The sequence below is a fragment of the Pongo pygmaeus genome, chromosome 17 (assembly GCF_028885625.2).
Source record: "Pongo pygmaeus isolate AG05252 chromosome 17, NHGRI_mPonPyg2-v2.0_pri, whole genome shotgun sequence".
Lineage (NCBI taxonomy): Eukaryota > Metazoa > Chordata > Mammalia > Primates > Hominidae > Pongo > Pongo pygmaeus.
In genome coordinates this window covers 37,373,998-37,394,857 of record NC_072390.2, presented here as the reverse complement: position 1 = coordinate 37,394,857, position 20,860 = coordinate 37,373,998, and the positions used below count along the sequence as shown (strand labels likewise).

The 20,860-nt window shown below is 39.7% G+C and overlaps 1 protein-coding gene across 6 annotated transcripts in view; it reads right to left on the bottom strand.

Annotated features, from left to right (window-relative positions):
• Positions 1 to 264: 264 nt before the first annotated feature.
• Positions 265 to 20,860, bottom strand: part of RBBP8 (RB binding protein 8, endonuclease) — a 91,908-nt gene continuing 71,312 nt past the window's right edge. For 3 of the 6 annotated variants that reach the window (XM_054461019.2, XM_054461021.2, XM_054461020.2), the window contains exons 16-19: positions 17,880 to 17,949; positions 9,869 to 9,965; positions 4,481 to 4,622; positions 265 to 612 (exon numbers count right to left, since the gene is read on the bottom strand). In XM_054461019.2, the coding sequence (XP_054316994.2) occupies positions 515 to 612; positions 4,481 to 4,622; positions 9,869 to 9,965; positions 17,880 to 17,949 (407 nt within the window). In that variant the 3' untranslated portion in view covers positions 265 to 514. The remainder of the gene's footprint in view (positions 613 to 4,480; positions 4,623 to 9,868; positions 9,966 to 17,879; positions 17,950 to 20,860) is intronic. The other 3 variants (XM_054461024.2, XM_063653494.1, XM_054461025.2) reach the window with 1 other exon arrangement.

Below are 20,860 nucleotides of genomic sequence, written 5' to 3'. Positions count from 1 at the left end.
GAAAGGAATTTATGACAATGTAGTACCTGATTCCAATTCAACAAAAGCTGGAGAGTTTAAAAAAACTATTAAAATATAGTCTTTCTTTTTTGTTAAAAAAAAAAAAAAGACTTAAATGCTAGACACTGGTATGACCTAGAGAAGAGCAACTGATGAAGAAAAATCTGTAATGATTAACATGAAGTCACTGCTCAATGTAAATACCAAGGGAAGATGAAGTAAAAAGAAAAGAACTGAAAGGCAACAAATCACAGACTACAACTATTGTATTTTCAAAATTGTATTAGGTATCACTACATAAAGTAAATAAAAACTCTTAAGTTAGAGTGCAAAATGAAAGCGCCTTATTGCTTTAAAGGTGCAAAAGCAAAATATCACAAACATTTTCAATAGAAAACTGATTTATAAATCCATTTACAGAAGATCAAAAAAATCAATGTTTAGTACCAACTTTAACTATAAATAACTAAGAAGGAAAAAACTGTCTTCCATCCTTCTGTTTCTGTTTCAACGTCTATGTCTTCTGCTCCTTGCCTTTTGGAGAAAATATTGCGTTGTAAGGCTGACGTCTTTTTGGACGAGGACAAGGATCAAGATCTTCCTTAATATAACCTTAAAAACAAATCATAAACTTAGAAGACTGTATGTGCAACATGCATTTCTTTCAGCTTATATCTAGTAAACATTTCTCTTATTTGATGCTTTGTAAGTTTACATGATTCTTCTGATTATTAGCTGTGTGATGCTAATGATTGATCTCACTATTTAGCATCGGTTTCCTCATTTATAATAATGATAGCAGCAAACATTTACCAAATGGTTACATACATCATCTCATATAACTCACATTCCTTTGAAGTAGTTTCTACTATACCTGTTTGACAGATGAGGTAATAGAGACCCAAGGAAGTTAAATTACTTGTTCAAGTTCACAAAGCTAGAAAGTAGAGGAGCTGGGACCTGGCCCAAGCTCTTTCTTATTCCAGAACCAGAACTCTTAAATACTTTCCTATTCTGCCTCCCATAGGTAGTTGCAAAGGGGGACAAAGTGCTAAGAACTCTACTATTATAAATTTCAGGTGCTTATCAAAAATACTTTTTACAGCAGCTATTTCAATAGATGACAATCCCTCTATACTCTTCAGACTATTAGATCTCCTAAGGTGTCTCTAAGCATGTAATCTTCAGGGGAGGTATTTGCTCTGTCATATGCATAGGGGTGCAATCACAGGCTCTATCCAGACTGATTCTATCTGGTGACCAGGCAGTGAGATATCACATCAAAGTTGAATCAATCTGGCTTATTAATGGGGAAAGCAGAAATACAGTGAAAGCTGTCAGAGACTTTGCATCTTTTGGAAAAACTATCTTACAGTTAAACATCTGGAGTGTTTCCAAAAGTGAAGAAGGTCTCTCCCTCCTTGTTGTGCAGCTAAATCATCAGAACTCTTCATTGAGAACAGTTTCTTTTCAAAATTAAATTAAATTAAATTAAATTAAATTAAGTTAAATTAAATTAAATTAAATTAGTTGGTTTTTTGAAACAGGGTCTTGCTCTGTTGCCCAGGCTGGAGTGCAGTGGTACAATAACGGCTCACTGCAGCCTCCACCTCCAGGGCTCAAGCAATCCTCCCTTCTCAGCCTCCTGAGTTACCACTGGGACCACAGGCATGCACAACCATACCTGGCTAATTTTATTATTTATTTCGTCCAGAGCCAGGGTCTCACTCTGTTGCCCAGGCTGGTCTTGAACCCCTGGGCTCAATGGATCCTCCCATCTTGGCCTCCCAAATGCTGGGATTACAGGTATGAGACACTGTGCCCAGCTGAGAATAGTTTCTATAAGATGGCAAGGCTGAACTGAAATTCTAGGTGGTATAATTTTATCATTTGACATTTATTTAATGCTATTTTATCTTCTTCTGGGTAAAAATTTTAGACGTTTATCTGTAACTGACAAATACAGGCCTAAAGCCTGAAGGCTACTAATTAATTAAAAAGTCAAATAATAAATATTCTAAACACTACTATACTTTTCAATCACATACCAGAAAACATATCTCGTTTTCATAAAACTCAGTATTTTTTTTTTTAAGACGAGTCAGGTACAGTAGTGAGAATGAAGGGAAAGAGTAAACAAGCAGTTCAATCTGCAATTGAATGATCAACTGAGATAACTAATTGCCTCTGGACCAGCTAAAATTCAGTATTTTAAACCACAAGGTAAGACTTAGTCTGTAACTGGGTGGTCTTTGGACCATGGAGAAAATAGCAAAAAATAATAAAGAGGTCAGATAAGTCCCTGCTTAGCTAATATTTTTCCTCTCTTATGGCTTTTTTCTGAACAGCTTCATTCAAGTATACTTGGTATGTAATAAACTGTACACATGTAATGTGAATATTTAGCTCTTATGTTTTAGGATGATTTTGAATTAAAATTCTTCATAAAACTAAGAGTATGTTGTCTTATTAAAAGAATGTTTGATTGAATGTCTGTACCAACATTCATTTAATAACAAATGAGTTTTGAACTATATGTGCCACATACAAAAAAAGTCTAAGAATACAATAATGTAGAGAATAAAATCTTCAGTTAAAGAGGTCCCTTCAGGCCGGGCGTGGTGGCTCGAGCCTGTAATCCCAGCACTTTGGGAGGCTGAGGCGGGTGGATCACTTGAGGTCAGGAGTTCGAGACCAGCCTGGCCAGTATGGTGAAACCCCGTCTCTACTAAAAAAAAAAAAAAAAAGAAAAAAGAAAAATAGGCTGGGTATGGTGACATGTGCCTGTAGTCCCAGCTATTAAAGAGGCTGGGGCAGGAAAATCGCTTGAACCTGGGAGGTGGAGGTTGCAGTGAGCCGAGATTGTGCCATTGCACTCCAGCCTGGGCCTCACAGTGAGACTCCATCTCAAAAAAAAAAAAAAGAAAAAAAGGCCCCTTCATAAAAACTAGCTATTAAATGCTCTTATGAGCTCCTCTGGAATTATACTTTCACAACAAAGGGTCTGTGAAAGGGACCCTGCTTAATTAAATAGCTCTTTTAAGGTTAAGGACTCAAGCATTTCATTTCATTTAAACCAATGATTACAATAAAGTTTCGACCTTAGTGACTATGAATTACTACATGCCTGGAATAGGGGCAATGTCCAGATTGACAGTCCTAGCTTGAGCACAGGAATGGGAGTATGCTACCCCAAAGACAGTTATATGACATGAAGACTTCAGATCACACACCCAACTAACTTAACTTGTGTAGAAAATATAAAACCAGAAAAGTGTGGATCTATACTTTTTAGCATTATGCTGCTGGTCACACAGAACAAAAATTACTACTCATGACCTTTTATTAACAGCCTAAAAGCTGAAAATATTCTCAAATTATATTAAATGTAAGTGTCATATCTAAACAAGCTAGTTGCATGTCAACAACCTAACAAATAAACATCTTTTTTATTCAGATACCACTTATAAACATCCAGCATTCTGGGTAAGTGAGGTTTTAAAATCCAAAATTCATAGCAGTAGATTTAAAAAGATTCTCTTTTTAAATATAACTTTGCTGGTAATTTTTGTTAGGTTATTTATTTTATTTAAAGTCATTTTGGCTGGGTGCAGTGGCTCATGGCTGTAATCCCAGTGTTTTGGGAGGTCAAAGCAGGAGGACTACTTGAGGCCAGGAGTTTAAGACCAGCCTGAGCAACATAGTAAGACCCTGTCTCTGGGGGGGGGAAAAAAAAGTGCTGGGTGTGGCGGCACAAGGCTGTAGTCCTAGCTACCTGGAAGGCTGAGATAGAGTTTGAGCCCATAAGTTGGAGGCATCAGTGAGCCATGATTATGCATGCCACTACACTCCAGCCTGGGTGACAGAGTGAAGCCCTATTAAAAAAAAAAAAAATCATTTTGATGATAGAATAAAAGAGAAATTGCTTTTTGAAATTTGGTAAAGCAGAATAATATAAGCACAATCACATTAAAGTGATATTACCAATCTCTAATTCCAACTAAATTACTGAAGAGTCCTCTTATCTTCAGGAATATTTTTATGTCACAAAACTAGCACCCAACCTGCAGCAAAAGGTAAAGAGAATCACAGAAAAAAAGGTGCATGTTCACATTTGGGCATATACAGTATTTTATTTTATTTTTGAGACAGAGTCTTGTTCTGTCACCCAGGCTGGAGTGCAATGGCACAATCTTGGCTTACTGCAACCTCTATCTCTTGGGTTCAAGTGACTCACTTGCCTCAGCCTCCTGACTGAGTAGCTGGGACTACAGGCATGTGCCACCACGCCTGGCTAATTTTTTGTATTTTTAGTAGTGAAGGGGCTTCACCATGTTGGCCAGGCTGGTCTTGAACTCCTGACCTCAGGTGATCCACCCACCTTGGCCTCTCAAAGTGTTGGAATTATAGGCATGAGCCACTGTGCCCAGCCAAGTATTTAAAAAAATTAATTATAAAATGTTACAATCTATACTCTCACCTCTTTCCATACAAGTCTGAGTGGAAGGAAAACCAACTTCCCAAAAATTCTCTGGTGTGTTGGGTGGAATGTAACGGAATCGGTGTCTTGAGCAGGAAGCCAACTTCTTTTCTCTTTCTTCTGCTGGCATATCTGCATAATACTAATAATAAAAACTGGTAAGTTTTTTCACTGAATAATAATAAATGGAGTGTTATGCTTAATGATTATAAACTAGAAGCTAAAAAAGCCATTTACTAACATATTCAGCATTCTAAGGGAACTTAATCCTCATTGATGATACTATTAGTAATTAATTCTTACAGACAGTATTAATTACTAACAGTAATCAGTGCTGATGATGTTGGTCTGTGAAGTGCCTGCTTCACTGATGAGAAAAGGAGCTTGTATCACAATGTAAACCAATAAAGTGCTTACTTTATCAATAAAGTCTTGCCATTAAAAAAAAAAAGCCAGCTGAACTTGACAGTGTGCTTAGTGATACAGCTGATTTATACACTGGTACAAAGTCTTTATCCTTATTAGGCCAGTAAAAAAAATTCAGAGGTCTACATGTTTCTTAATTATTATTTGAATATAACGTGTGTTTCAAATAATTTTCCTATCTCTACGGCTTTAAAAAATAATTTAGATCTGAATGTTGTAGGCTCCATGACTTCTCTTTTTAAGATTTCAGTTAGGATCAAAAGCCTACTATTTTCTGGCAACTGTGAAAACAAAGAACTTGAACTTCATGCACACAAGGATAAAATTATACGTAAAAATTGTATAGGTTTTTAAGGCCTAGACTTAATGAAAACAAAGCAGTAGTTTAAGGTTTAATAGAACATAGATGACAGAATCACTTTTTTTTTGAGAGACAGAGTCTTGCTCTGTCACCCAGGCTGGGATGCAGTGGCACGATCTTGGCTCACTGCAACCTCCCACTCTTGTGTTCAAGTGATTCTCTTGCCTCAGCTTCCCAAGTAGCTGGGACTATAGGCATGTGCCACCACACTCAGCTAATTTTGTATTTTTAGTAGACACGGGGTTTTACTATATGTTGGCCAGGCTGGTCTTGAACTCCTGACCTCAAGTGATCCACCTGTCTCAGACTCCCAAAGTGCTGGGATTACAGGTGTGAGCCACCCAGAATCACATATTTAATCCAGCCAATTCCTTCACTTTACACTTGAGAAACTGAAAATGAAAGTGGTAATTTGCCAAAGATATCACCTATTGAAAGTGATAGACTTAAAACTAGAATTAAGGTTGAAGTAAAAGCTTTTAATACATTTCTATTTTACACAGATTAAAGGCTTTAAAGAAGCTGTGAAACAACTTCATTCAGGTATTTTTTTCATCATTCTCACTGCCCTAAGTATAAGCCTTTGTTACCTTAGTCTGGGCTTTGGGATGAGATGCGATGACCTTAGAGAATCAGGGCTTACTGAAAAAAACACTGCCACTGAATTAAAACATACTTGAGAAACAGTAGTCGGTCAGTGCATTTGTAACATGGCAAGCAAATGGGTGAGTGGTCGAACAGAAATCAGAGAGGAAGTGCAGAGCCAGAGTTTGTTGTCCTTGATAAGGACTTTAGATTCTTTTTCTTAGTGGGATGGGAGGACAATGAAGGATTCTGGGAATGACATGATTTAACTTTTATTCTAAAAAGATTATTAAAAAAAAAAAAAAGGCCATTCATTGCTGAGCTGAAACTACATTGTTAAGAGACAAGAATGAAAAGTAAAAGAGAATGGGGACGGAGATACACGGGAACTGTATATACTTTCTGTACAACTTTGCTGTGAACCTATAACTGCTCTAAAAAATAAAGTTTTATGTATGTATGTATGTATGTATGTATGTATGTATGTATGTATTTATTTATTGAGATGGAGTTTCGCTCTTGTCACCCAGGCTGGAGTGCAATGGAGCGATCTTGGCTCACTGCAACCTCTGCCTCCTGGGTTCAAGTGATTCTCCTGCCTCAGCCTCCCGAGTAGCTGGGATTACAAGCATGCACCACCACGCTCAGCTAATATTTGTATTATTAGTAGAGACAGGGTTTTACCATGTTGGCCATGCTGGTCTTGAACTCCTGACCTCAGGTGATCCACTCGCCTCGGCCTCCCAAAGTGCTGGAATTAGAGGCACGAGCCATTGTGCCCGGCCAAAATAAAAGTTTTAGAGTTAAAAAAAAAAAAAAGACCAGGAGAGCACTTAGAAGCTATTACAATTATAAAATGTTGGCCGGGCACAGTGGCTCATGCCTGTAATCCCAGCACTTTGGGAGGCTGAGGCGGGTGGATCACGAGGTCAGGAGATCGAGACCATCCTGGCTAACACAGTGAAACACCGTCTCTACTGAAAATACAAAAAAATTATCCAGGCGTGGTGGCGGGCGCCTGTAGTCCCAGCTACTCAGGAGGCTGAGGCGGGAGAATGGCGTGAACCCAGGAGGCGGAGCTTGCAGTGAGCCGATATCGCTCCACTGTGCTCCAGCCTGGGCAACAGAGTGAGACTCCATCTCAAAAAAAAAAAAAAATATAAAATGTTGCCTTGGTCCAGGGCATTAGTGGTGGTGATAGTAAGTGGATGGGTATGGGATATATTTTGAAGGAAGAATCAATGGGGTTTGTTGATATAAAAGTTATTGAGATGTGAAAGAAAAAAGTAGTGAATAACTATAAGATCTCAGGACATATAGGAGACTCAGCAGTGAGGTTTGGGACTTGAGGGCAGATACTGTATGTTTGTTTTTGGATGTGTGAAATTTGAGATCACTATCGCAGATCCACATGAGTATTGCACACTCCACTTGCAGAATAGGCAATGGGATAAATTTAAGAACTGTAAGCATATGGTTAGTATTTAAGTACATGGGACTGGCACTTCCACTTCTGGTCATGATGGAGTAACAGAACAGATTTACCTTCCTAAATAAATTAACTAGAAAAACTAAAATGTATACAATAATGGTTTTCAGAGATTGGATAACAGCACGGGAAATGATTATTGAGAATGAATGCAACTTAACAGTGTTTCTAGCAAAAGAGCTTTTTTCTAACTAGTAGGATTAATTCTAGATCATAGAATTATGGTTATAACTAAAAAACCAGAAATTTACTCAATGTGGACCATATTCTTTAAGAAATCATGATACATTCAATTTGTGTAATGAAAACTCACGAACTCACATTATAGGCTTTTGCTTGTATTGCCAAACTGCTTTTCAAAATAGTGATCCCAATTTATATTCTCATTCTTAGTACATAAGAGCATATTTTTACCCAATGCTTACCTGCATTACAATCTAGTCATACTTTCACATATAATTTTAATGTGCTTGGTTATTAAATTTTCTAGCCCGTATGTTAAAAACAAAATTTAAAAGGGGAAGTAAACTGCTGAGAGCAGGCATCTGAGAGCTAATGGACAACAAGGGAAGAAATAAAAACAGCATGTTCCAGGTCAAAACAGAACCTGCCTGGTACTATTCAGTAAAAGGACAATCAGTACAGTTGGCCCTTCATATCCTTGGGTTCTACATTCATGGATTCAACCAGCCGTGGATCAAAAATATTCAGGAAAAAAACCTTCATCTGTATTAACATGTACAGACTATTTTTCTTGTCATTCCCTATACACTACAGTACAACAACTATTTACAAAGCATTAGCATTGTAATACGGATTATAAATAATTAGAGGTAATTTAAAGCATATGAAAGAATGTGCATAGGTTATAGGCAAATTTTATGCCTATATATGCCATTTTATATCAGGGACTTGAGCATCCGTGATTTTGGTATCCACAGTAGGTCCTGAAGCCAGTTTTCCACAGATACAAAGCAATGTCTGTACCATTTACTTCAACATCCAAGACAGCCAATGTATAAAAGGAAAAATATAAGTCTTTAAGTGTTTATTCATTATATCTTATGTAGGAAGAAAAATGTTCGATGCAGTGGCTCACACCAGTAATCCCAGTACTTTGGGAGGCCAAGGTGGGCGGATCACCTGAGGTCGGGAGTTCGAGGCCAGCCTGACCAACATGGTGAAACCCTGTCTCTACTAAAAATACAAAATTAGCCCGGCATGGTGGCGCATGCCTGTAATCCCAGCTACTCGGGAGGCAGAGGCAGGAGAATCGTCTGAACCCGGGAAATGGAGGTTGTGGTGAGCTGAGATCGCGCCATTGTGCTCCAGCCTAGGCAACAAGAGCAAAACTCCGTCTCAAACAAAAAAAAAAAAAAAAAAAAAAAACTTGGCCAGTGTGGTGGTTCACGTCTGTAATCCCAGAACTTTGGGAGGCCAAGGCAGGCGGATCAATTGAGGTCAGGAGTTCGAGACCAGCCTGGCCAAATGGTGAAACCCTATCTCTACTAAAAATACAAAAATTAGTCATGCATGGTGGTAGGTGCCTGTAATCCCAGCTACCTGGGAAGCTGAGGCAGGAAAATTGCTTGAACCCGGGAGGCGGAGATTGTAGTGAGCCAAGATCGCCGCCACTCCATTCCAGCCTGGGCAACAGGGCAAGACTCCGTCTCAAAAAAAAAAAAAAAAAAAAATAGAACTTATATTGGTACCAATTATTTTAAAAAAATTATGAGTATACCTAATTTCCTGAGAATGTTGGTAAAAATAATTTTTTTTTTTTTTTTTTTTTTTTTGAGACGGAGTCTCACTCTCTTGCCCAGGCTGGAGTGCAGTGGTGCAATCTCGGCTCACTACAAGCTCTGCCTCCCGGGTTCACGCCATTCTCCTGCCTCAGCCTCCCGAGTAGCTGGGACTACAGGCGCCTGCCACCATGCCTGGCTTTTTTTTTTCACGTGTTTTTACTAGAGATGGGGTTTCACCATGTTAGCCAGGATGGTCTAGATCTCCTTACCTCGTGATCCGCCTACCTTGGCCTCCCAAAGTGCTGGGATTACAGGTGTGAGCCCCTGCACCTGGCATTTTTTTTTTTTTTTGAGATGAAGTTTCACTCTTGTTGCCCAGGCTGGAGCGCAATGGCACAATCTCGGCTCACTGCAACCTCCACCTCCCAGGTTCAAGTGATTGTCCTGCCTCAGCCTCCTGAGTAGCTGGAATTACAGGTGTGCGCCACCACACCCAGCTTATTTTTGTATTTTTAGTAGAGATGGGGTTTCGCCATGTTGGCCAGGCTGGTCTCGATCTTCTGGCCTCAAGTGATCTGCCCTCCTTGGCCTCCCAAAATGCTGAGATTAGAGGCATGAGCCACCGCACCCGACCCAGAATACTCTTTATTTCTTCTGTTATGCCTGGCTCAAATAAGAGGTTTCTATAACCAATATGGTTTGTATATGTGATTTTCAAATCAAGCATTTATTATCTATAAAGCCATACTTAAAAAAAAATTAGTATCTACATTAGTACTTACGATTTCACATTCCTTACACGTGTGCCCAAGCAGTTTTCTTCTCTCCTCTTTTTTCCGAACCACCTCAATATGAGGAAAATTTTGCAAGCTAGTCTCTCTGAGGGAAAAATGAATTAAATTAACAAAGCTTAGAGTTCAGAGGAGAAATAATCCCAAAAACATTCATTCATTTTTATTTGAAATGTTTATTCAGTATGTTAGAAAAATATTGCTTCATCAAATACTTATTAAGTGCTTACTATATATACACCAAGTATTTTTATGGGTATTTTTTCTAACTAAAAAAATTAAAACTATTTACTATCCAAAGTTACCTGCAAATTCAGTGTAATCCCCATCAAAATACCAATAATGTTCTTCACAGAAATATTTATTTATTTAGAGACAGAGTCTTGCTCTGTTGGCCAGGCTCGAGTGCAATGACATGATCTTGGCTCACTGCAACCTCCACCTCCCGGGTTCAAGCGATTCTTATGCCTCAGCCTTCTGAGTAGCTGGGATTACAGGCCTGTACCACCACGCCTGGCTAATTTTTTATTTTTAGTAGAGATGGGGTTTCATCATGTTGGCCAGGCTAGTCTTGAACTCCTAACCTCAGGTGATCTGCCCGCCTCAGCCTCCCAAAGTGCTAGGATTACAGGCGTGAGCCACTGTGGCCCAGGCTTTCACAGAAATATTTTTAAAAAATCCTAAAATTAGTCTGAAACCAGTAAAGACATACCAATAGCCAAAGCAATCCTGAGCAAAAAAGAACAAAGCTGGATGGGCGCAGTGGCTCACTTGAGGTCAGGAATTCGAGACCAGCCTGGCCAATGTGACAAAACCACGTCTGTATTAAAAATACAAAAATTAGTTGGGTGTGGTGGCACAGGCCTGTAATCCCAGCTACTCAGGAGGCTGAGGCACAAGAACCGCTTGAACCCGGGAGGCAGAGGTTGCAGTGAGCTGAGACTATGCCACTGCACTCTAGCCTGGGTGAGACTCTGTCTCAAAAAAAGAAAAAAAACAAAACACAACAACAACAACAAAAAAACAAGCTGGCGGCAACATACTATCAGACTTCAAAATATACGAAGCTACAGTTACCAAAACAACATGGTACTGGCATAAAAACAGACACATAGAGCAATGGAACAGAGTACCAGAAATTAATGAATGCCTCTATAGTCAACTGATTTTTTTTATATAGGAGCCACGCACCTTCATTGGGGAAAAGATAGTCTATTTAATAAACGGTGCTGGTAAAACTGGATATCCACTTCCAGAAGAATGAAAATAGGTCCCTATTTCTCACTCAATATAAAAATCAACTCAAAATGAGTCAAAGAACTAAATGTAAAACCCAAAACTATAAAACTACTAGAAAAAAAATATATGGGAAATGTTTCAGGACAATGGTCTGGGAAAAGATTTTATGAATAAGACCTCAAAATAACAGACAATAAAAGCAAAAATATACAAGTGGGATTATACTGAAAGGCAATTACTATTACCTCTTATTTCTGCCTTTCACTGGCTGAAAATAATAATCAGGTTAGGAGGTAAAATATAACAACCTATTTAAAAATGAATACTGTATTATGAAACTCATAAATTGGCATTGTATAACATTAAAAAAAAATACTGCCTGTTTTCCAGTACTAAGAACCCAGATTTCAGGACTAACTTCTTCTGCCCAGAGAACAGACTCATCTGTTTGTATGCCATTTGCCATCCTATTTATGAGAAACATTACTGGCCAGGTGTGGTGGCTCATGCCTATAATCCCAGCACTTAGGGAGACTGGGGCAAAAGGGTTGCTTGAGACCAACACCAGGGGTTTGAGACCAGCCTGGGCAACATATCAAAACACCTGTCTCTACAAAAAATAAAAATAAAAAATTAGCTGGGTGTGGTGGCACACACCTACAGTTCCAGGTACTCAGGAGGCTGAGGTGAGAGGACTGCCTGAGCCCAGGAGTTTGAGGCTGCAGTGAACAATGATTGTGCCATTGCACTTCAGCCTAGGTAACAAAGTGAGATCCTGTCTCAAAACAAAACAAAACAAACAAAAAAAAACCAGAAAAAAGAAAAAGAAGGAAAAATTACCTTATACTGCTTCCACCTACCATGAGTTCTTCAAAATATTAGGCATAATTATCATTTGTTGTTATCTTTAAATGAATAAGAGCCTACTGTGAATCACGGAAACCTAGGAGGGTCAAAGCCACTAGATATGGATTAATATGCTATGGAGTATGTTGGGAAGAAAAAGCAATCAAGAAGCACAAAATTTTATTTTATTCATTATTATTTAGTTAGTTTGTTTTAAGACAGGTTCTTGCTTTGTTGCCCAGGCTGGAGTGAAGTGGCATGAGCATAGCTTACTGCAGCCTGAACTCCTGGGCTCAAGTAATCCCCCTGCCTCAGCCTCCTGAGTTAGCTAGGACTACAGGTGCAAGCCACAAGGCCCAGCTAATTTTTGCTTTTTAGTAGAGATGAGGTCTTACTATGTTGCCCAGGTTGGTCTTGAAGTCCTGGCCTCATGAATGTTTTCAATGTCATCTGGAATGGTGAATCCTTTCCAGAAGGTTTTCAGTTTACTTTGCCCATCATAGGAATCACCATCAATGGCAGGGATAGCCTTACAAACTGTATTTCTTAAATAAGAGAACTTGAAAGTCAAACTACTACTTAATCCAATCTGCAGAACGATACTGTGTTAGCGGGCATGAAAACATTCATCCAGCCTGGCCAACATGGTGAAACACCGTCTCTACTAAAAATACAAAAGCAAAATTAGCCAGGCGTGGTGGCACATGCCTGTAATCCTAGCTACCTGGGAGGCTGAGGCACGAGAATCACTTGAACTCGGGAGGCGGAGGTTGCAATGAGCCAAGATCGCGCCACTCACTCCAGCCTGGGTGACAGAGTGAGACTCTGTCTCTAAATAAATAAATAAATAAAAAATTCATCTCCTTGTACATCTCCATCAGAGCTCTTGGGTGACAACGTGCTTTGTCAATGAACAGTAGTATTGAAGTCACCTTTGCAAAAATTATGACAGTGGAAAAAATCTGACCTAGCTGACTTTATCTTGCTTTTAACCTTTAAGCTGTCTTTATTTATTTTTGGGCATAGGCCAAGTTAAGTATGAGAAAAATTTAGTTTAACTTTAAAACAAAGATGATAACAGCCCCTTCTGGAAATCAGCCCTGTCCTTGCTCAGGGACTGAAATCACCTTTGTAAAACTAACAAATTAGCCACGAGGTTATTTTAAAACAAAGATGATTATCAGCTCCTTCCCAAAACTAACTCCTCCTTCTTGCTCAGAGACTTAAACCATCTATGTAAAACCAAAAAAACCAGTCAAGAGGTTAAAATTATAGCTCAGTAGTGGAGTCATGCAGAGATCATGGGATTTCTAACCTCAATTGCTCCTACATACAAATGATATTACCATTATAAAACCTTCGGGCGTGAGGTATTTTTCAGACCCTACATTCTGACAGACCAGGTGGGCTCACCTGCGCTGGTTACCTACACTAAAAAACTGGTTCAATTGATCTTGTGATCCCACCCAAAAACTGACTCAGTGCAAAAAGACACCTTTGACACCTATAATTTCATCCCCAACCCAACCAATCTCCATTCCCCGTTCCCAGCTCCCTCTCTGCCAAACTATCCTTAAAAAACCATAGCTTCCACATTTTAGGGGAAAGTGATTTAAATAATAACAACTCCAGTCCTTTCACTTGACTAACTCTGCAATTATTACACTCTTTCTCTACTATAATATCACTGTCTCAGTGAATCAGCTCTATTTGTATGGTGGGAAAAAAAGAAAAAACAACTGTTGGATGATTACAATATTTTGAAAGGCTATTTTTTTTTTTTTTTTCTGATCAATAGGCTTAAAGCATTTAGTAAACCATGCCGTAAATAGATGTGCTGTTATCCAGGCTTTGTTGTTCTATTTCTAAAGCACAGGCACAGTAGATTGAGCATAGTTCTTCAGGGTCCTAGGATTTTCAGAATGGTAAATGAGCACTGGCTTCAACTTGAAGTCACCAGCTGCATTAACCCTAACAAGAGTCAACCTGTCCTTTGAAGCTCTGAAGCCAGGCACTGGTTTCTCCTCTCTACTTATCAAAGTCATAGATGGCATCTTCTTCCAATAGAAGGCTGTTTCGTCTGCACGGAAAATCTGTTGTTTAGTTCAGCCACCTTCATCACTGATCTCAGCCAGATATTCTAGATCATTTGCTGCTACAGCTCCTATTATCAGTACTTGCCGTTTGCTTTGCACTTTTATATTATGCACATGGCTTCTTTCCTTAAACCTCATGAACCAACCTCTGCTAGTTTCAAACTTTTCTTCTGCAGCTTCCTCAAACTAAATAGAGTTAGAGGCTTGCCCTGGATTAGGCTTAAAGGAATGCGGTGGCTGGTTTGATCTTCAATCTAGACCACTGAAATTTCCTCCATGTCAGCAGTAAGTCTGTTTCACTTTCTTACCATTGATGTGTTCACTGGAGTGGCACTTGTGACTTTCTTCAAGAACTTTCCTTTGCATTTCCAACTTGGCCGACTGGTGTAAAAGGCCTAGCTTTTTACCTATCTTGGCTTTTGAAATATCTTCCTCATTAAGCTTAATCATTTCTAGCATTTGATTTAAAAGTAAGAGATGTGCAACTCTTCCTTTCACTTATATACTTAGAGGGCATCATAGTTGCTTTTTTTTTTTTTTGAGACAGCATCTCACTTTGTCTCCCAGGCTGGAGTGCAGTGGCGCGATCACAGCTCACAATAGTCTCGACCTCCTGAGCTCAAGCGATCCTCCCACCTCAGCCTCCCCCGGTATAATAGTTGGAACTAGAGGCGTGTGCCACCATGCTCAGCTAAATTTTTTTGTATTTTTTGTAGAGATTGGGTTTTTCCATGTTGCCCAGGCTGGTCTCGATTTGCTCATCACGGCCTCCCAAAGTTCTGGAATTACAGGCATGAGCCACCATGCCTGCTTCCACTGCAGGGTTCTTAACTGCCCTAATTTCAATGTTGTTGTGTCTCAGGGAATAGGGAGGCCCAAGAAGAGGAGAGATGGGAAAATGGTCGGTTGGTGGAGCAGCCAGAACACACACGACATTCATTGATTGAGTTCATTGTCTTATATGGGCATCGTTCATGATGACCCAAAACGATTATAATAACAGCATCAGGCCGGGCGCGGTGGCTCACGCCTGTAATCCCAGCACTTTGGGAGGCCTAGGCAGGCGGATCATGAGGTCAGGAGATCGAGACCATCCTGGCTAACACGGTGAAACCCCATCTCTACTAAAAAAATACAAAAAAATTAGCCAGGCGTGGTGGCGGGCACCTGTAGTCCCAGCTACACGGGAGGCTGAAGCAGGAGAATGGCATGAACCCGGGAGGCGGAGCTTGCAGTGAGAAGAGATGGAGCCACTGCACTCCAGCCTGGGCGACAGAGCGAGACTCTGTCTCAAAAAAAAAAAAAAAAAAAAAAAAAAAGCATCAAAGATCACTGATCACACAACACTGTAACAGATATAATAATGAAAAAGTTTGAAATATTGTGAGAATTACTAAAATGTGACACAGAAACATGAAGTAAGCACATGTTGTTGGAAAAATGCCACTCACAGATTTGTTCAAACAGGGTTGCCACATACCTTCAATTTGTAAAAAACACGGTATCTGCAAAGTGCAATAAAGCACCGTGAAACAGAAAGTATACCTTAAATGGAAGTGTAATAAAAAGATCACATACATGCCCCTCTAGTTGGCAAGCACTTTCCCTCAAAAAGAAAAGTTTTAGTCACTCTATTTCTAAGTATAAGTCCTTTTTTATTTCAACTCAAGAACCCTCAGCTCTGGTGTGATCTGTGAATTAGAAAAGGGAAACCAAGAAAGTACACACAAAAAATACTGCCACAACTATATTTTCTTTCAAAGAGTTTATGGAATCCTAAGATTATGCAAATCACATTTTGGCCATATCCTTTCTTCTGAATATTAACTACTCCGCTTCTATAGTGTCTTATCATGACATAGGGAATCTCCTAGTAGAACGGCATCTGTAGTAGACCTCAAAGCATCACTTAAACAAGCTTCTTGTCTCTGATACTACACAATCCATCTTCCCAGGTTTGCAGTCTTGGTTTTCTCAGTGGGAAAAGCAACAATGTAACTGAGAATTTTAGCATCTCCATGTCTCCATCCCCACACTTCCATTCACCTCTTGTTCTCCAGCTATCTAATTGCTTCAGAATAAATAAAACTACTCATACATATTTTCTAAAATACTAGTGAACCTTTAATATGAAACATTTAAAATGACAGTTCTTTTTTTTTTTTTTTTTTTTTTGAGACAGGGTCTCACTCTGTTGGCCCAGGCTGGAGTGCAGTGGTGTGATCATAGCTCTTACTGCAGCCTTGACTTCCTGGGCTCAAGCGATCTTCTCAAAGCTTCCTGAGTAGTTGGGACTATAGGCACACACCATCACACCTAGCTAATTTTTAATTTTTTGTAGAGACGAGGTCTCACTGTGTTGCCCAGGCTGGTCTCAAACTCCTGGGCTCAAGCGATTCTTCCGCCAAAGCCTCTCAAAGTGCTGGGATTACAGGCATGAGCCACCTGGAAAATGACAGTTGTTACTCTGCAGTCCTACTTCTAGGAATCTATCTCAATGATCTACAGGCAAAAATATGAAAAGAGAATGTGCAAGGTTATTCACTGCAGCACTGTGTGCACTAGGCATAACTGTCAACAATCCAAGTGTCCACTGCTAGGGCATAAACTACAGTAGAGTCACATAATGAAGTACTATGGAGCTAAGAAGAAATGAGGAATATCGCTATATACAACTTGAGTGACTTCCAGGATCTATAGTTAAACAAAAAAAGCAGGCCAGGCGCAGTGGCTCATGCCTGTAATCCCAGCACTTTCCCAACATGGTGAAACCCTGTCTCCACTAAAAATACAAAAATTAGCTGCGCGTTGTGGCGCACGCCTGTAGTCCCAGCTACTCGGGAGGCTGAGGCAGGAGAATCGCTTGAACCCAGGAGGTGGAGGTTGCAGTGAGCTGAGATGGCGCCCCTGCACCCTAGCCTGGTGACAGAGCAAAACTCTATCTAAAAAAGCAAAGTAGAGCAAAGTATATATAATATTCTATATGAGTCATGGAGAGCATGACTATATACATATATTTGCTTCTATTTTTTAGGATAGAAGAAAAATCATAAATTTTAAACAAATGATTACCTATAGGTATAGGGAGCTATAAGATATAGAGGCCAAGAACAGAAGTGAGATTTATCTGAATATACTTGTAGTCTGGTACAATGTACATACTTAGTGTCCATTATATACATTATATATATATATAAAAAATACATTATACTTTATATACTTTTAAAAGAATTAAATATGAAAAGAAAAAAACCCAATTCCTAAAAAATCAAAAGCAAAATAAACCTGGGTACTGAGTTGGTGGCATAACTGCAAAAATAATTTCCTTATTTGTAAAATTTGTCGTTTTTATGTTTCAGTCTCTTTTTTATGACCATAAAGTAAATAATTTTAATTTAACCAAAGTAGCAATTTAACAGTTTAGAGATACTCTGACAAAGACAGCTCGATTGGCCAGGTGTGGTGGCTCAAGCCTGTAATCCCAGCACTTTGAGAGGCCGAGGCAGATGGATGGCTTGAGCCCAGGAGTTCAAGATTAGCCTTGGCAACGTGGTGAAACCCTGTCTCTACAAAAAATAAAAAAAATAGCCGGGTGTGATAGTATGTGCCTGTAGTCCCAGATACTCAGGAGGCTGAGGTGGGAGCATTGCTTGAGCCTAGGAGGCAGAGGTTGCAGTGAGCTGAGATTACGCCATTGCACCCTAGCCTGGGTGACAGAGCAAGACCCTGTCTTAAAAAAAAAAAGAAAAAAGAGAGAGAAATAAAAGACAGCTCTATTGTACTTCCAGTCACATTGCTGGTATAAATAAAAACCAACTTACCTTTCATCATCTTTAAAATATGGCTCCACAAATGCTTTCTGCTTGACTTTGTCTTGTTTATCACCATGAGCTATAAATAAAACATGCACATTACAAACTAAATGTAGAACTTAATGAGAAATAATTAACTAGCTTGGAAGAAAATGACATGTACTCAAACTTCCATTTTTATTGGATTTCATGCTCTAGGCCTCTCAGCAACTCATTTAAATTTTCTGCAACTATGTAACTACTTTTTTTTTTTTTTTGAGACCGTGTCTTGCTCTGTTGCCTAGGCTGGAGTGCAGTGGCACAATCTCTGCTCACTGCAAGCTCCACCTCCCAGGTTCACGCCATCCTCCTGCCTCAGCCTCCCGAGTAGCTGGGACTACAGGCGCCCGCCACCATGCTGGGCTAATCTTTTGTATTTTTAGTAGAGACAGGGTTTCACCATGTTAGCCAGGATGGTCTCAATCTCCTGACCTCATGATCTGCCCGCCTTGGCCTCCCAAAGTGCTGGGATTACAGGCGTGAGCCACCGCGCCCTGCCTCTGTAACTACTTTTTTCTTTCTTTTGCATCTGCATAATGAGGAGGGCGCTGTCTCATTTACCTCAAAATTACTAGACAGCTAAAAGTCATTATCTCAGAAGTATTTTAGAGTTTAAAAGAAATACTCAGATGCCCAGTATTACCATTTGACAAGAAACAACAACAAAAGACAGCCTTCAATATTAATTTTGGCCGGGTGCGGTGGCTCACACCTGTAATCTCAGCACTTTGGGAGGCCGAGGTGGGTGGATCACCTGAGGTCAGGAGTTCGAGACCAGCCTGGCCAACATGGTGAAACCCTGTCTCTACTGAAAATACAAAAATTAGCTGGGCATGGTGGCACATGCCTGTAATCCCAGCTACTCGGGAGGCTGAGGCAGAAGAATCTCTTGAACCAGGGAGTTGGAGGTTGCAGTGAGCTGAGATTGTGCCACTGCATTCCAGCCTGGCAACAGAGCAAGACTCCGTCTCAAAAAATTAAAAAAAAATCACACATAATTATACATCTTTATACAGTGTGATACTCTGATATATGTACACAATGTGTAATGACCAAATTAGGGTAATTAGCATATCTGTCACCTCAAACATTTGTCATTTCTTTGTGTTGGGAACATTCAAAATCTGTGCTTTTAGCTATCTGAGAACATATAATATATGATTGTTAATTATAGTCACCATATAGTGCTATTGAACACCAAAATTTATTCCTTCTATTTAGCTTTTTATTTTTATTTGTTTTCTTGAGATGGAGTCTTGCTCTGTTGCCCAGGTTGGAATGCGGTGGCATGATCTAGGCTCACTGCAACTTCTGCCTCCCAGGTTCAAGAGATTCTCTTGCCTCAGCCTCCCAAGTAGCTGGGACTACAGGCACCCGCCACCATGCCCGGCTAATGTTTTGTATCTTTAGTAGAGACGGGGTTTCACTGTGTTAACCAGGATGGTCTCGATCTCCTGACTTTGTGATCCGCCTGCCCTGGCCTCCCAAAGTGTTGGGATTACAGGCGTAAGCCACTGTGCCCGGCTCCCTTATTTATTTTTCTTAGAGATCAGGTGTTGCTATGTTGCCCAGGCTGGAGGGCAGGGGCAATTCATAGGCACTGCACCACTACTGATCAGCATGCAAGTTTTGACCTGCTCCATTTTTGAAGTGGGCCAGTTCACTGCTCCTTGAGCAACTTAGTGGTCTCCTGCTTCTAAGAGGTCACCATATTGATGCTAAACTTAATATGGATCATACCTCAGAACTCCAATACAGCACTACTCCAAGAACTCCAAGGCTCAAGCTATCCTCCTGCCTCAGCCTCTTGGGTAGCTGGGACTATGGGTGCCTGCCACCTTGCTTGGCTAGCTATATTTTTATATCAATTAACTCACCTTTGGCTATCCCAGCCTTCCCCACCTCTAGTAACTGCTATTCTACTCTCTACTTCTATAAGATCAACTTTTTTAGATTCCACATATGAATAAGAACATGTGGTATTTATCTTTCTGTGCCTGGCTTATTTCACTTAATATGATGTTCTCCAAGCTCATCGATGTTTGCACAAATGACAGAATTTTGTTCTTTTTAGTGGTTAAATAGTATTTTTGTGTGTCTATGTATATATGTGTGTGTGTGTGTGTGTGTATATATATATGTGTGTATATATATATGTGTGTATATATATGTGTGTATATATATATATATACTATATATATACACACACACACACACACACATATCTATCCATATATCATTTTCTTTATCTGTAAATAGACACTTAGGCTGATTCCGTATCTTGGCTATTCTGAACAGTGCTGCAATAAACTTGAGTGCAGATATCTCTTTAACATACTGATTTCCTTTCCTTTGGAATATATACCCAGTAGTGGGACTGCTGGATCTATGACAGTTCCATTTTTAGTTTTAGTTTTTTTTTTTTTTTGAGACGGGTTCTCGCGCTGTTGCCCAGGCTGGAGCACAGTGGCGCAATCTTGGCTCACTGCAAGTTCCACCTCCTGGGTTCATGCCATTCTCCTGCCTGAGCCTCCCGAGTAGCTGGGACTACAGGCGCCTGCCACCACGCCTGGTTAATTTTTTTGTATTTTCAGGAGACGGGGTTTCACCGTGTTAGCCAGGATGGTCTCGATCTCCTGACCTTACGATCCGCCCGCCTTGACCATTTTTAGTTTTTTGAGGAATCTTCATACCATTTTCTAAAATGGCTATACTAATTTACATTGTCACCAATCCTGTTGATTTTTACAATGCATCTTTAAGGTAAGTTATAACTAGGGAATAAATAGATTAAAGATTTTATCAGAAAATCTGTGACAAAGATTAAAAACTAGAGCTCAGAACTTGGGACCTGACTCCTAAGATGTCTAGACTCAAATAGCTAAACGCTAGCATCTATTCAAAGAATCAAAATTCACTGAGCATTGTGCTAAGTTCCAGACATACAATAT